General features: G+C 35.8%; 1 protein-coding gene across 1 annotated transcript in view; it reads left to right on the top strand.

Moving 5' to 3' along the window:
- Nucleotides 1-16,133, top strand: part of LOC109537650 (WD repeat-containing protein 47) — a gene marked incomplete in the record, with an annotated part of 121,717 nt that overhangs the window by 5,355 nt on the left and 100,229 nt on the right. The window contains 3 exon segments of the mRNA XM_048669939.1: nt 7,289-7,574; nt 9,916-10,073; nt 14,861-15,027. Of these exon segments, the coding sequence (XP_048525896.1) occupies nt 7,308-7,574; nt 9,916-10,073; nt 14,861-15,027 (592 nt within the window).

The following is a 16,133-nucleotide window of genomic DNA, read 5'->3' as shown; positions in this document are numbered from 1 at the left end:
AACTTTGACTATCAATAGCAGAGGACATTTTTTGCTAATAAAAGTTAGTTCAGATCGTCTTCTTTTGGTCCAAAGAATAGCGCAGTACGCTTTTGATCATGAGCTTACGGGACACCCTGTATATTGGTAAATTAAAAAACTAATAGTTCAAAGCTGGAGGAAAATACTAAAATCTTTCAACAATTAAGCTGAAATACGAAAATAAGTGCACTGCCATTAAAAAAAAACCGCTATATAAAATCCGGAAAAATCAAAATGGCATTTGCTTCATCAAATTCACAAACCTGCACATGCGAGCAGCATAAATAAATAAATAAATAAAATTGAAATTTGGAAAAACCAGCGCGAAATTGAAATTATTAGGCAAGGGCTACTTGCAACCTTTTAAGGGCTATTATCCGCTAGACCAGCACAGAGTAATACATGAAATTTACATAGCCTTAGGCACTTTAGTCTGGATTAGGGTAGGTATTATTAACTTTAAAAATAAAAAAACACCAGAAAATAGATAATTATATACGTATTCGCAGCAGAATATGTACTCCTATTTTACGTGACATAACCCTGGCCATGAAAATCGTTGGAAAATGGAGCAGAAAAAGTAAAATTTTGTAATTTTCAGTAATCTCATTAGTTTCGAATGGAATTAAAAAACTGACACCAATAATTGATAAAAAATTATATTGCACGACAATAAATGTGTGGTTCGCAGGAGAAGGACATTTACTTTGCATTTAAACTGTAAAACTTCATATAAAAACAGTCTTCCATAGAAAATTTGCGAGTTAATGTCCAAATTCTTTTATAAACATAAAACAAAAAATTTCAAAAACCCATTACAGAATCCAAAAGTTCCCTAGTCGTTCCTCGTCGCAGAAATATAAATGCAACAATATAATAAAACACAAGTCAATAATATGGGACTAATAGTTCTACAACTATATGGTAACCAGGCGCTAAGTAATGCCAAAGCTACCGAAAGCTGCATCGTCCCACCTGGAAAAAAAGAACAAAATGTGTTTCGTGCTGCGAAAAATCTGTTCAAAGAGATGTGATTGAAAATCAACAAAACAAAAAAGAGAAATGTAAAGAATCCATAAAACTTGAGTTGCGTTTCGAAAAACTAAACGCATTTGAAGCTAAATGATTTATAGATTAAAAATCATTCTTACTAGTTTCCTACAAGCTGGGAGGGAGGATAAAGCCTCCATTTTCTATCCATTATTCCTCACAAAGCAAGCACTACACTTGATCACACATTGAATTATAAGCTTTTTTTAAGGGTCACAATGATTATGATTTTCTATATAAGAACGCGATTCTCACGACACAAAAGACTGACGACCAATTTCGTCCATTGCCTGTATTAAGCTACAGTACAAGTAAGACACTTTTACCAAAAAACTCGGCGATATCGAAATTTTGCCGCATTCCGTTGGAACCGAACTCCAGCACCAACATGATGATATAACCATTTACTTGTTTGCCCTTTGCATGAGTCATTAATGTATTTACTTTGAAATTCGATTTCAGTTTTTCTATTATTGATTATTTTGTAGAAAGTGCTATTCCACATGGCAATATTCACAAAGACAAGTTTCCCATGCAAACCCGTTTGGCTGATAGCCGTAAACAAACCCGCTTTCTTAGCCAAAGATTAACAAATCCGGCGCACTAGACTTTTTTATACTAAATTAAATGCTAGCTATCGAAGCAGTCATTTTATTGAATTTTTATGAAATTTTGAGCAATTTGAGCTTGATACTTTGTGTAAAGGCTTGCTAAATGTCAGGCTCACATTCAATTTCTCAAGGCTGCTTTGCTTGCATCATTGTGAGCTACCGAAAATCTAACTTAATTTCGACTCGTGCTCACCTCTGAGTCTTTTGATAGATTTTCATCAAGCTTTGGACTTTTATAGCTTGACATGTAGTTAAAACAATGCATCAATGGCAGATTCACATTCGGAATTTCTGAATATTTCTCGTTGCTCGGATAAATAATAGCACCGCAACAGTTAACGGGATTTTGATATCAGCTCAGGTCCGTTTTTTCTCGAATTTTGATAAAATTCTGAGCCTCTACAGACTGATATTTTGATTACATTCCAGCCATGAGCCAAGTATTATTTATCAAGGCTTTTCTGGTGGTGTTATCAGACTATGAAGTGTGTTATACAATAGACAAAATCAAGTCTATTTTTTATACTTACATTAAAATGATCTTCACATACATGGGCAGTAGTCTTCTCAGAAATATCATTGTATACGTTTAATCTTTAACCATTTTAAACGCCTGCTTTTATCTCGTGGTACACGAATAAATAGCTTTTCTGGCGTTTTGCAAGTTGTACTAGGACACAGTGGCACCATACAGCATTTGTAATATTGTTTTTGTGTTGCTTCCATTATTAATAAAGCATAGCACGAGTTCTGAACAGTCAAACATCCAGACAATTCATTGACAAGCCGTATTTCCGTATTGCCTTTCGATCCGACCAGCGCTATGACGTCACGACCATTCCCGCGCGTTTAGTGTCGTTTCAAATGAATAGCCTGCGGTCACAACTTTAATTCTTTATTGCAAATTAAATATTGCGATTTGAGGGCTGATATTTGGTATGCGCGATTTCTATAGATAGACAAATATATTAAAGAAATTAAAAAAAAAAAGTTTAAGTTTCCCATTCTGAGCGCTATGGAAGCATGTTAACAGATTATTTTTGGAGATAAATTGAAGATTATGATCTGGAAGCCATGTGGATCCAGCAGGATGGGGCAAAGAGTCACACAACACTGGCACACTCGCAGTTAGAGCCCTATTGCAAAATAAATTTCCAGGACGCGTAATCTCGAGATTGAGTGATGTCAATTGGCCCGCAAGATCCTGCGACTTAACACCGTTAGATTTCTTTTTGTGGAGCCATGCGAAAGATCGTGTTTACGCCAACAATCCTCAAACTCTTGAACCAACTGAAAGCGAATATCCGTGAAGTTATGACCGAGGTATTTCCGGTAATGTGCCGAAAAATCATTCAAAATTACCGCAAAAGGATTGTTTAATGGATTGTATATGTACGTATACATATGGCATCGATTGTATATGTACGTATACATAATGGCAATGTTTAATCTTTATATTGAATTAAAATTTTCGTCTCCATCTGAATATTTTGTGTATTTTTTACCTTACTTTCCCAATCATAAAATGGATAACCCTGTATTTAAAAAAATATTTGCCCTAGCTTATAAATCTATTGAAGAAAAATACATTTCTTTTTCTGGCTAAGGAGTCATTGAGGYAGTGACGAGTTACAATAATTTTTAAATCCATTTAATTTCTGTGAATCAGAAAACACTCAATATTTTTTCTYAGGCTACGAGATCGCATTGTCGCCGCCTTTAGCACAATCGCATTCTTAAATGTTAAATCTGGATATTCGGAAGACAAGGTTTAGTAAAAACTAGCAACAATAACATGTATAAAATATTATTTTAATAAAAGTACGTAATGCTTTTGAATATATTTTGTAATGTTAAAAGCTTGCAAACATCTACATTTAGGTGTATTGGTAATATGATGGCGTTCAGATGGTAAAAATAACCAGGTAATTAAACTTTTCCTTCGCATAAATTATACGCCATTCTTGAAAGCAGGAAACACTGATAGTTTTTTTTTAGTTTTATGAAAACACCCTTTTATGTTCAATGGAATGTACCTTCTTAATAACAAAACGCTCGTCTTCCACGCTGTTTGCACAACGTAAACGCTTTTTAAATTATTCAAGAACAATCTATTTTAGATTGCAATCCGCAGGAACATTTCTTATCTTTGTGTSRTTATATGGGTCAGTTTTAATGATTTGGGATCAGTTTCCACATTTCATATCAGAAGGTGAAATGAAAATGGGAAATTGTCGAGTACTCGGAAGTGCTAGGCTTTACGCAAACATCAACCTGGCGCATTTTAAGAAAATATTTGGCTCTTAAACCTTATAAAATTCAGCTGATGCAGCAACTTAATCCRAGTTATTATAGACAGCAACTTGAGTTGGTTCGATSGGTACAGCATAAGCAATAAGTTTTTTAAAATATATGCATAGGGTACAGCATAAGCAATAAAGGCGATGGTTTTTATGAAAAAAWTATATTTACTGACGAGGTATTATTAAAAATGCAAGAAGAACYAGGAAAATGCTRTGCATAGTGAAAACTACGGACGTGCTAAACTGTTATTTTTAGGTTTCAACGTTCCAGTCCCATTCTGGTGGTAATAGGTTTCAAAAACCCGTTATAAAAGCAGCATGTTACTTTTAAAAATTTTCATTCAAAATGCGCAATAATGACGATGGTAGAAATAATGATAAAAATTATGTTGTTTATTAAAAAAAATAATTTTTAACATCGGAAAACTAAAAATAATATCTTCTTGAAACAAAACCAAAGCTAGAGGTAACTACTTAAAGAACGAAATAACTGATATTAAAATGGAAAGGATAAAATAGACTAAAATTTTTTCATGCAAAAATGTCAAGTAAACAGTAAGCCTAGTTCTTTAAAACTAAGAAGAATACAGACAGGTAGCTTGTGATATGGTTGGGCAGGGTTAAGCTCAGATTCACCTTCAGACTGTGCGTTAATAATTGTTGAATGTGCCATTAAATTTATAGCTCAATTACCCCGCTCCATGCGCTATTTGAAATTAGATACTGTAGACTTTGTGGATACGCTGGCAAAGTTGTTTCGTATATTTTACTGAGAAGCAATCCCATAAATAATTTGTATCCTGTCGCTTACTTTACTACACAATAAAACCAATTTAAAAGCCCACCTATATTTTTGAAGATTTTACCGCATAGTAGATTTAGTCGTACATGAGACGATATCCCAACAAATACGACAAAACCAACTAGCCCCGCACTATTCTTGCCAAAATAACATCAAATATTCATAACGTTCCCCAATCCGCAAGTCGTTCCACAATAACAACACAGCTTAGATTTCATCATACGATCTATACTGTGATAAAAGAGACGCTTTCAAACAATGTTTGCTAATCTTGGACTTAGAAGTTATTCCGGCACCTGCTCTAACCTGTGAGAGTAACGAGACTGAGTGAGAGCCGGCCTACTCTAGTTCTGTGGTATCTTACCGGCTCGGCGTACTTGTGACGTCAGAGTAGTCAGGCCTTGATTTGCGGGGGTGCCAGTTCTACCCGTTTTCGAGGTGTCGCGACGGTTCTGTGCTGGTGCGAACCCAATACCGTGTAAGGAATAAGGCCTTAGTGCGGAAATTTAAAAGCTAAATGACGTCAGGCGAAGTAGTCCAGTTTTTCGCCCGTAAACAATGTATTGAGCTGTAGACCAAATCAGGTTATGATTATTGAAGAGCGATTGCACCGGAGTTTCACCGCATGGAAGGTTTTCCGCGGGGTTGCAATGCATGAAAAAAMTTCTATACAATCAGATAAAATTTTTATYATTTATTGTCGACAGTTTTCATTAAAATACGTATATAACAGGGCCTATCCTGATTTGAATAAACATTATTAGTGATTAAGAAAGTATATTAGTCTTTGAATAATGCAATCGATAAAAACCTATGGCAACGCTGACTTCAAAGATACGAACAAAGAAGTTTGTAAATTTTCGACTCGGAAGAAGCTCACCTTATTTTTGGATTTTTTCAGCGAATTTTATTTATGCAAATTATAGCTTACAAGTGTTGTGTTCGGCCCTAAAGTACACGTTTTTAGCTTTGCGAAAGGTTGAAAAACAGTGGTTAAGAGCGGTACCGATTACAAATTTCCAACCCCAGAATAATTTTAAAGTGTATGAGCTTCATTTCTCAACAGGTTGTATAATTCGGTAACATCAAAGCAAGATCACCAAACAGGTGAAATATTTTCTATAAATCTATAAAAGCCTCATTTAAAAGCCGATGCAATACCCTCAATTTTTTTCAACGATTTTTCTCTTACGATCATTATTTGAAGAATTACGTTCATCGAAGGAAGCAAAAAACCATATTCTGATAATAATAACAAAAAGGCAACCATTTTTCCAAACTTTGAAGAATATATTCATTTGTTTTAAATTTTTCCGACCTTCAGGTACTGAACTTGGATTCTGAAACTGACGGAAAATGCAGAAAAATCAACTAATTAGCAAAATTAACAGGTAAATGATTCATGCTAACGCTCTCGTAATGGGAAATAAACTGGCCTATATAGAATGACGTCACGCGTAAGCGCTTAGGCCTTGTTGACGGTGGTGGCAAACCACCTTTACGTCTACGTGAGATGGTTCCAAAAATAACAGGTTAAGTCAGTCTGGAACGCTATTGTTTCAGCGGTTACGTTAAACACCGACCATCTCTAGCGAAAACGTTATCGACTGGTGTGGTTTTTAAAATAAAATAGGACAAATTATTACTGTCCATCTGTGGCCCTTTATCTTAGGATAAGTGGGCTGCCGCGAGGTGTAAGTTGACACGTCAGTCTACTTTATGGCTCATGTGCGGCTACGGGAAAAGCAATATGTATGTCATCGATCTAGACACAATTCCAGATCTTCCTCAAAATTTCAACAAAAAAGTTATTGTATTTCGTTTAAATCCGTTTACTCGAGTACATGTTGGGTAAATGTTATATATCTATTCGACTTTCTTTTAATTGCTTTTCACATTCTTCAAGAACCATCATCTTTTGCTTCTTCCGTATATATGGCTGTTCAATAGTATGCGATTCGCTGGGTTTCGCTTTTCAAGCTTTAGCGACTTATCTCTCATTATTTTGTTGTCTAGAACGCACAGAAACAATGTGTTAGATGTTGCTAGTGAAGTGTTTTTGCACAGAGGGATACCAGACGGCGGACCGTTTCTACTTTAAGCGTTGGAATTTATTTTGAACAAAATGTATAATATTTTCAGTACTTTCGTCCTTCATTCATTCATATTCAAATTCAACATGGGAGATAGAAATGCAATAATTTGCGTCTACATTTAATTTATTACGGAAACAACGTTTTTCGAAAATAGTAGCCGTGTTAGCCTACATTACAGAACGTCATTTTAAAATCTGCCATCATGCCTATTACCGTAAGAATTAAAATAAATTTGTTTAATAAACTACTTTTTTGTTGGTGGAAAACATCGGGACTCTCGTATCTTCCATCCTGCAGATAAATAGCGCCAAATTATAATCCCCTTGTCATTAAAATTTAAAAATGCCACCGCAAATAAATAAAGTACATGTTCATACATAAATAACGGCTCAACCGTTTTTCTAGGTTAAAAATTCGCTACGTCATGCCGACCGCTCGGCTAATTCTACGTGAGGAAGATGTGGTGCGACTTACATCGGAATTTCTACACAACCGGGAACTGCACATCACGCAGTTGAGTTTGGAGAGAGAGACTGGAGTAATTAATGGAAACTATGGGGATGATGTCTTATTTCTGCGGCAGTTGATATTGGATGGTCAGTGGGATGACGTATTGGAGTTCATCCAACCTCTAGAAACTCTTAAGACATTTGATATGCGCCGATTTACCTACACAATTTTGAAACACAAGGTGAGGATTTTTCTTGGTTTTTGATGAAAGAATGGTTCGTCAATTCGTGGTCGTTCGTATGCAATTGTCAAACGTTATGAGTCGATTTCAGGAAATGAAAATGTTTTGATCTTTTTTGATGTGAAAAACGAAAAAATTTGATCCCGGGTGGAACCTTTGAAATATGTTGAAATCAAGACAGAAAGAAAGTTTACATATACTATTATTAAATAGTATATTACGGTTCAAGAGACGAAAGCCGAAGTTTCGCCACTGCTTGAAGTTGACGCCAGAGGCGAAGCCGAATGCCTCATGCATGCAGTCGCGGGCCGTGGACTTTCGTCTCACGTACCATATACTTTTTTCTTGATATTCGGTGGAAACTAGAACTTGAAAAAAATGGCTTTGAAGATGTTGCCATTACCAGCAGATCAATTACACCATCGCAAGAACTCGATGTAAAGGCCCTAACTTCAACTAACTTAGGGACAGATCACAATCTAATCCTTTGTAAGTTACCAATGGTGTACCCACAAAGAATCAGGAAACCGCCAGTAAACAAAGAAAAATATAACATGGAGTCCATGGAATCAGACAGCCCTCGATTGTACGAAAATAGATTAATGCAAAAAATGAGTAAGATTGTGAGTAAGAAACAACGACAAGATTAAAAAACTAAAGAACAAAAAAGCCCCAAGTAGAGACGATATACGTTCTAAAATACGGCGATCCAGGGATTGCCGCAAGACTGACAACACTGTTAAACAAAATCTTGAGCACTACGTAAATCCCGAAGGTCTGGCACACCAGCATCACAACTCCCATATAGAAAAAAAGGCAAAAAACAAAGTCTGAAAACTACAGAGGAATAACTATACTTTGCTCAACAATGAAGTTGTTACAGGGTTGATCAAAGACAAACTAGAGGAGGAAATACGAACCAGAGAGGAACAACAAGATTTCAAAAAGAATAGAGCAACAACCGATGCCATATTCATTACTCAGCAAATAAAGGAAAACCCAAAACAGTACAATACACCAGCATTTATTTGCTTCGTCGACCTTACTAAGGCATTTGACAGAGTTCGTCTGGAAGACGCCATGAAATCGTAAAAGGAAAATAAGACTCTGGGAACATAGTAACAACGGTATGCAACCTTAACACTACCAGCAGAACGCAAATCAAATATGGAGAGAAAATTACATATATCATCTTCACGACAGGAGGAATTAGACATGAAGATAGCCTTAGTCCATTTTTATTCAACCTCCTGATGGACAAAATTATCGAAGAATCCATGAACTCAGGAAACATAATGAACAATAGAGCTATCAGCCTGGTCTGCTACGCTGACGACGCTGTAATATTCGCAGAAAGTGGGAATGACCCGCAGAGACAGTTATTTAGGTTCTACCAGATCAGTCAGCAACTCAATATGGACATATCCATAGGTAAAACGAAAACTATAACCGTCGCTAGGGAACCAATAGATAATAAACCCATAGAGCAGGTCATGCAATTTAGATATCTCCAGGGCTCACGACCGGGTAAAGAATCTGAGAAGTCAAATTAACAAATAAGCCATAATATCAGGATGTCTTAGGGAAACTGCATGGGCCAATCCTTATATGCAAAAGGAGAGTAAGGTCAAAATATATAAGATTTGCGTCAGGCCAATAATGGCGTATGGTATAGAAGCGAGAGAGAGAGGATACCAACAATACCAAAAGGATGCTACGAGTCGCCGAAATGTCAGTGCTGAGAACAGTAGCGGGGACAACAAGAAGAGACCACGACGTACGAATCACTGACATTAGAGCTCGATGCGACGTACTGGATGTGGTGAGATGGGGAAGGCGAGTGAGAAGAGAATGGTATAACCACGATAGGAGAAGAGAATCAGCGACGATAGACTACCACGCATTGTACTAGAGGGAAAACGAGCAGGAAGCCGTCCATCCGGAAGACCATCTAAGAGACGGAGAGACAGCTGGCAGTCCACATCTCAGGAAATAGTACGGAGGCAAGACCGGACTCAACAGATCATCTAGATCTTGAATAAGTAGAATACTCCTGATTTGTTCAATTTTGACCAAAACTGGAAATGCATGGTTTCCGCCCCGGGTCTTCAACTGTATCGACTTTTCGAGCAGTTAGTTGCAGCAACGGGACTCTGACGAATCAAATATATGCAGTTATGAACAGTGTTAAGGAGTTCAAGCACTCATTGAATATAAATGTTCCTAATGTCATATTTTAAGGACAAATCAAAATCTTGTACTTAAATTATTAAAAGCGATTTATTATTCATCAGCTATCATAAAACTGAAAATACAAGCACTAATCAATATATTTTTTTAGTATATCGAGCTGCTGTGTATCAAATCGGAGGCAAACGTGCAGGGATCAAGTGTGGATAATGCTGTTGAAGAGGTCGTCCACGTTTTGAGCAGTTTAGAGAAATTTTGCCCTACCAAAGAAGAATACTCTAATTTGTGTTTGCTGTTGACATTACCAAGGTAAGACTGAATTAATCATTGTAAATTTAGCAGCTTTAGCCACTAGTACTTCGGCGGCTGATTGCAAAATATATCGATATTGCATGTATACAGGGTGTCCCACAGGGGACCGCCGCGATCGACGTCACGACTCAAGTCAGTGGGAGCAAGTGATCGAAAATATTTTCAAGTTTGCCACACTTACGGTTATACCGGAAGTAGGTAGTGGTTATACCGGAAGTAGCTTGCTTATTTTAAATGGCACACCCTACATATTACATTTTTGAGTTCTACTTCAAATACTAAATATATTTCAAATATACTATCCTATACCTAAGTCTAACCGTTTTTGATACATTTGAAACTTTATGTTAAAAATTGCACTCGAATAATTATTCTTTTTTTCTATATACAGGGTGGTTTTTTTCTATCCTGAAACGCTTAAATACTTCGGAAACGAGTAATCCGAGGAAAAAATGTTTCAAATAATAAGTTAACATCTGGGAGGGAGAAGTTTATTCGTGTCAGAAAAACAACGCCTACTTCGACCTTGTAGGCTAGGCAGGGGTCAACTTGAGGATTTCAAATGGTAACCACAACATTTTATTGGAGATGCGAATAGTACGTCAGAAACTGGGAATAATTTATCTAAAACATTTTCTTCGATTTTGACAGGTGGCGCTGTAATCCATCAATTATCATTTTTTTGCTTTAGATCTACTGAACTATTATTTTATTGAAATTCTTAAAATTTTAGTGTGACCAAAAGCATCTATCAATGTCAGAGGAATATTCAGTCCGAAAATTGTTTGATGATGATCAAAACATTGAGTTTTTTTTTCTTTATTAATTTTATTTACTAAAACTAGTCAAGCATGACCAACCATCAGTTTTTATCTGTAATCTTAAAATTAGGGTAGTTAACCAAGTCAGTCCATTGACTTTCCAAGTTTTAGCCTCACAGAAGATTAACAATATTTACACGCACACCATGCTCTGCCCTTAAAACACTATATCAATTCAAAGGGCTTAGTTCTCTTCAATCTGCGGTATAAATTCTGATCATCTAGCAGCTGGCGGGCTTCTGCGTTCGGATGCAGCTGTAGCCTAGCTTGGTGTTTATTTGCATACCGTTTGATTGCCTGTTCAACAGTCAGGATTCCAAGGTCTCTGTGAAGATCATTATTTCTGACGAACCATGGGGCATTGGCTATTTCACGTAATGCCTTATTTTGGACCGTTTGAATCTTTTTTATGTGGGTGCTTTTTGTGCATCCCCATAGCTGAATACCGTAGAGCCATATAGGTTTAATAATTTGTTTATAAATYAAAAGTTTGTTATACAAAGTCATCTTGGAATCTGCCAATCAGCCATCTATATTGTGCAATTTTTATTTTCAACTCTTTTACTTTCTTTCTGACATGTTCATTCCATCTTAATTTAGTGTCCAAAATCCAAGGTATTTTGCAGTATTTGCATATGGGACGTCGGTTCCATTAATATTTATTACTGCGGGATCTGTCAAATTTTGGTTGGTAAAGTTGACATAGGTCGATTTAGTTTCGTTAAGTTAAATTTTCCACTTGGTGGTCCATTTATAAACAGCGTCCCTCGCTTTCTGCAGTTTCTGTGCGGCTGTTACTCGATTTGTGTCAGTTGACATTAATCCTATGTCATCCGCATATGTTGCTATTGTAACTTCTTTCGGTTGGGGTGTATCACTGGTAAAAAGTAAATACAGGACAGGCCCTAGAAGGCTCCCTTGTGGCATACCCGCTTGGATAGTAAGCTGATAGTGCTGAGTAAGCTCCTTCTTGCTTGATTCTGTGTGTCTTTTACATTGAGTTGAGAGAAATTTTCTATGACTTTGACAGCTTCATATTCAAAATACATTTCGAAATGTCACGTATTGGCAAATGCGAATTCTCAAACTATTAATGCTATATTTACATTAAACAAATAGATGTTTTGTTGATTTGGAGGTACATATTTGATTTTCATCAAATAATTTTCGGACCGAATATTTCTCTGACATTAATAGATGCTATTGGTCACACTAAAATTTTCAGCGTTTTAATTAAATAATAGATAGTTTAGCAGATCTAAAGCAAAATAAATGATAATTGATGAATTGCAGAGCCACCTGTCAAAATAGAAGAAAATGTTTTGGATAGATTATTCTCAGTTTTTGACGTACTATTCGAATCTCCAATAAAATGTTGTGGTTACCGTTTGAAATTCTCAAGTTGGCCCCTGCCTAGCCTACAAGGTCGAAGTAGGCGTTGTATTTCTGACACGAATAAACTTCCCCCTCCCAGATATTAACTTCTTATTTGAAACGGTTTTTCCTCGGATCACTCGTTTCTGAAATATTTAAGCGTTTCAAGATAAAAAAAACACCCTGTATATGTGCTTCTTAATTTGAGTCGCAATTCTGGTTGAAAGGGACTTACTTTAATGGAATTTTGACACAATTTTTATAACTATTATTACACAGTGTTAACGAAATAAGTTTCAAAATGACGTTGAGAAAACGTCCCAAAATTTTTTTCCCACATGGAAACTCGTTTTTGATAATTTTGTTTTATTCAGTATTAAAAATAAGTGTAAGTTTCTGTAAGGTTGTCTATTCTTAAAGTGTTTAGTTTTCGAAATATTGTCAATTTAATGTTTTCATGTGGCTGTTTTGCCGCATCTTATTTTAAATTTTGTCACTCTTATGACGAAAGGGGCCATTTTTAATACAATTGAATGCCAAAGGAATGTTGACAGCTGTCAGCTACCTTTAAAAAAAATTAATAATCGTGTCCGGACGCTTAAGTCATGCATTATGTCATCGAATATTATTTAAACTTATTTAATATTTATGGAGAATATTATATAAAGGGTGTTCCAATAAGAACGACGGTTTTGTATTGCGCGGCATTTGTAGTCTCATGATTTGACATTAACAAAAACGCTGTTCGTTAGAAGACAGCAGGAAGTTAAGTGAAATGGAGCGGTCCAATACACAACAACAAATTATCAGCGCTTCTCTTTTGCAACACGGAGCCACAACAAGTACAAAGTCATCTTTTCTCTAATTTATATTAAGGACTTTCTCAAATTTGCTTTAAAATACCTACAAAATTATTACCGTTGATTATAGGGAAGCAATTAACATAACCGTAACTGGTAAAGGGTGTTTCAATAAGAATGACGGTTTCTTGATTTTACATTAAAAAAAGGCCGTTCATTAGTAGGGCAGCAGGAGGTTAAGTAAAATGGAGCGGTTTAATACACAACAAGGAATTCTGATTGTGAAAAATTATTATCAAAGTGGTGGAAGTTTTGCAGCTCAGTACAGTTCACAAAATGCGTACAATTATGGGTCATCGAAATGCTCCAATTGAAGCCACCGTGAGAAAATTAATGAAAACATTTTAGCAAACTGGGTCTGTTAATGAAGTGAAAATATAAAGACGCGTTCGTCCTGGTCGCTCGACTGAAAGAATCGCAGCAGTACGTGCAAAACGTTAACTAACTTTTTTGTCTTAAAACTGCAAAATATGGATCTCAACAGCATGTGGTTTCAAGAGGACGGTGTAACATGACATACAGCCAGAGAAACTGTTGAATTACTGCACGAGTAATTTCCTGGTCGTGTTATTTCCCGTTTTGGAGATCGGCATTAGTCGCCCAGGTCATACGATTTAACGCATTTGGACTTTTTTCTTTGGGTTTTTTAAAGTTACAAGTTTTTGTGAACAAACCAACAACGATTGAAGCCTTAAAAGATTAAATTCAACGTTGTATCTTTGAAATACCGCAAAATTTATGTGCAACAGTCCTTGAAAATTTAATGAATTCATTCATTTCATCCTTTATAATACAAGCAGAGACTCGCCGAGATATGTGGACTTGAGCAGGAGCGTGAAGAAGACCATTGGAAAATACTGTAGAGCGTAAAATACGAACTTGATCAAGAAAGCCATTGAGAACAACAATATGAGAGTTTTGCGCTCCTGACTATCGAAGGGAAAAATTACAATACAGGGTGATTCAAAATTGGCATCATTCTTCTGGAGGTGTTGTATGGCGGTGTTTTAGGAGTGCAGAAAAAATAGTAAAAAAAATTAATTGGTATTAAAAACTGATAAATTAGCAATAAACTATATTACAAAAACGGCGACAATGTTTTTCAAGGTAATCTGCTTAATTAACATTATGTAAATACCTGTTGCTTCTTAATTATTTACAACTCTGGTAACTATGGATAAATAGAGAAAGTGACAATAAGATAGACAAGGATAAACGGTAAATTCAACAGGAATCGTTGAATGACGGAACCTATTTCGAAACTCATAACCCTGAATTATTAAATTGTGTACAAATTACAAAAACATACATTTGAGTCGGGAACTCCAAACAAGTGCCTGTGCATCCACCTTATTATGCACTTTTCTCGAGCAGCTTCTCGTATTCGGTTATTTAACTCCTGTTCAATTTATACCGGTGTTCAGTAATCCATTGGCTTAACTACAGATTGAAAAGTTTTACGGTGTCCTCTATGATCGGGCAACTGAGCGAAGGTCGGTGTGGAAATTAAGGGAAGAGGCCGAAGTCCAGGACTGGACGTCAACAGGATTAGAAGGAGGAAAAAAAGGGCATTTAAGTGCTTCAATTATTTGAAAATTTAACATCTTTTGCATCTGCTGTAGTTTCCACGATCCCTATATTAGTCATCGAAAAAACTCACCCTGTTTATTACATATATTCATAATTGCATCAATACATACGTATTTCTTACGAGTTTTGCGCTTCGTAGGCTGACTGATCATCTTCAATACAAAGACTGGAACCCATCCAATGCACGAGTACAATGTTTCCGGGATATTTTCCCACTAGTCGTAGAATTTCTACCAGGTGAGAAAAAAACGCCGGACTCCGCAGCGTGTTCCCGAAACGATCGACTGCTTCAATTAGTGATAAAAGGTATGTTTCAATTTTCACAAAGACAAAGAAAATAAAAAGCAACGTTAATAAAAGCTGTTTAATTAATGAAATTAATTTCAAAACGGTACGATGATATAGAGTTATTGAAATCTTATGAAAAAAAAGGGGTTTACTTGGGCAGTTGTTTAGTTTCGCAGCAAAGCTAGAACGCTCAGCGGTGGTATGCTGCCAAATATGCCTGGGTAACACTGTGTTGAGTTGCGCTATTGAGTTGTTGCCACTCTCTTAGTTAACGAGTTATAACTCATCGGTTAATGAGTTATAATTCATTTCTTAAAGCTATACGAGACCCGAGACTTGAATTTTCACATCTAAAAAAGGATTATTAACATTTTTTCTGAGTAACGTTTTACTACTTTTTACTACGTTACTACAAAGTTACGTTTTACTACAAACATTCATATTCAAACAACTTAAAAAAATAAACTAGATTTTCCCAGCAACAGAACTGAGTCCAAAGAAAGTCGACGAGTTTTCCTGTAAAATTGATCTCTTCATTTTTTTGAATAAAATATTCAGGTTGCCAGTAATTTACAGTAAATAGTTAGGTTTTTCTGTTTAGAGACAGCTTTGTTTAGAAACATTGATCTAAAAGTGAAGAAATTCCAGTTTCCAAGAGTTTTTCAAATAAATGATTATAAACTTTCGCTTTTTCAGTTCGGGGAAGTATTTTTGGAAAAGACCTAGAAATTATTATTAGGGTTTTGTCCATAATTCGAACCTGAAAAAATGTTTGGAAAACTTTTAGATGAAAGAAGGAAAGAAAAGCGGTTAAGGAGGCGAGTGTTCCAATAAAAATTATATTTTTATAAGTGGTTTTTTTAAGATAGTCCTAATATCTTTCGGTAAAAACTGGATACAATTATTTGGTTTTTCTGCCAAATTCGAAGCTGAAAAGTTTTTTCTTTCTAAAGTTCCCTGCATACCGATGAATGGGTCGAAATTTGTGGCAAAATTAATTTTGTTACTTTTGACTGAAAACACCTTATTATTTTTACAAACTTCTTTTTGGGTATTTCGCCTCAAAAATTTTTGTCTTTAAAAAAGACAGAATTTCCTCACGTCTTTTATTACAGATTGATAAA

This window comes from Dendroctonus ponderosae, unplaced genomic scaffold (assembly GCF_020466585.1).
Source record: "Dendroctonus ponderosae isolate FM_Combo_2020 unplaced genomic scaffold, Dpon_F_20191213v2 Dpon_F_20191213_9, whole genome shotgun sequence".
Classification (NCBI taxonomy): domain Eukaryota; kingdom Metazoa; phylum Arthropoda; class Insecta; order Coleoptera; family Curculionidae; genus Dendroctonus; species Dendroctonus ponderosae.
Note: the sequence above shows the minus strand (reverse complement) of the source record. Positions and strands in the feature narration are given on the sequence as shown.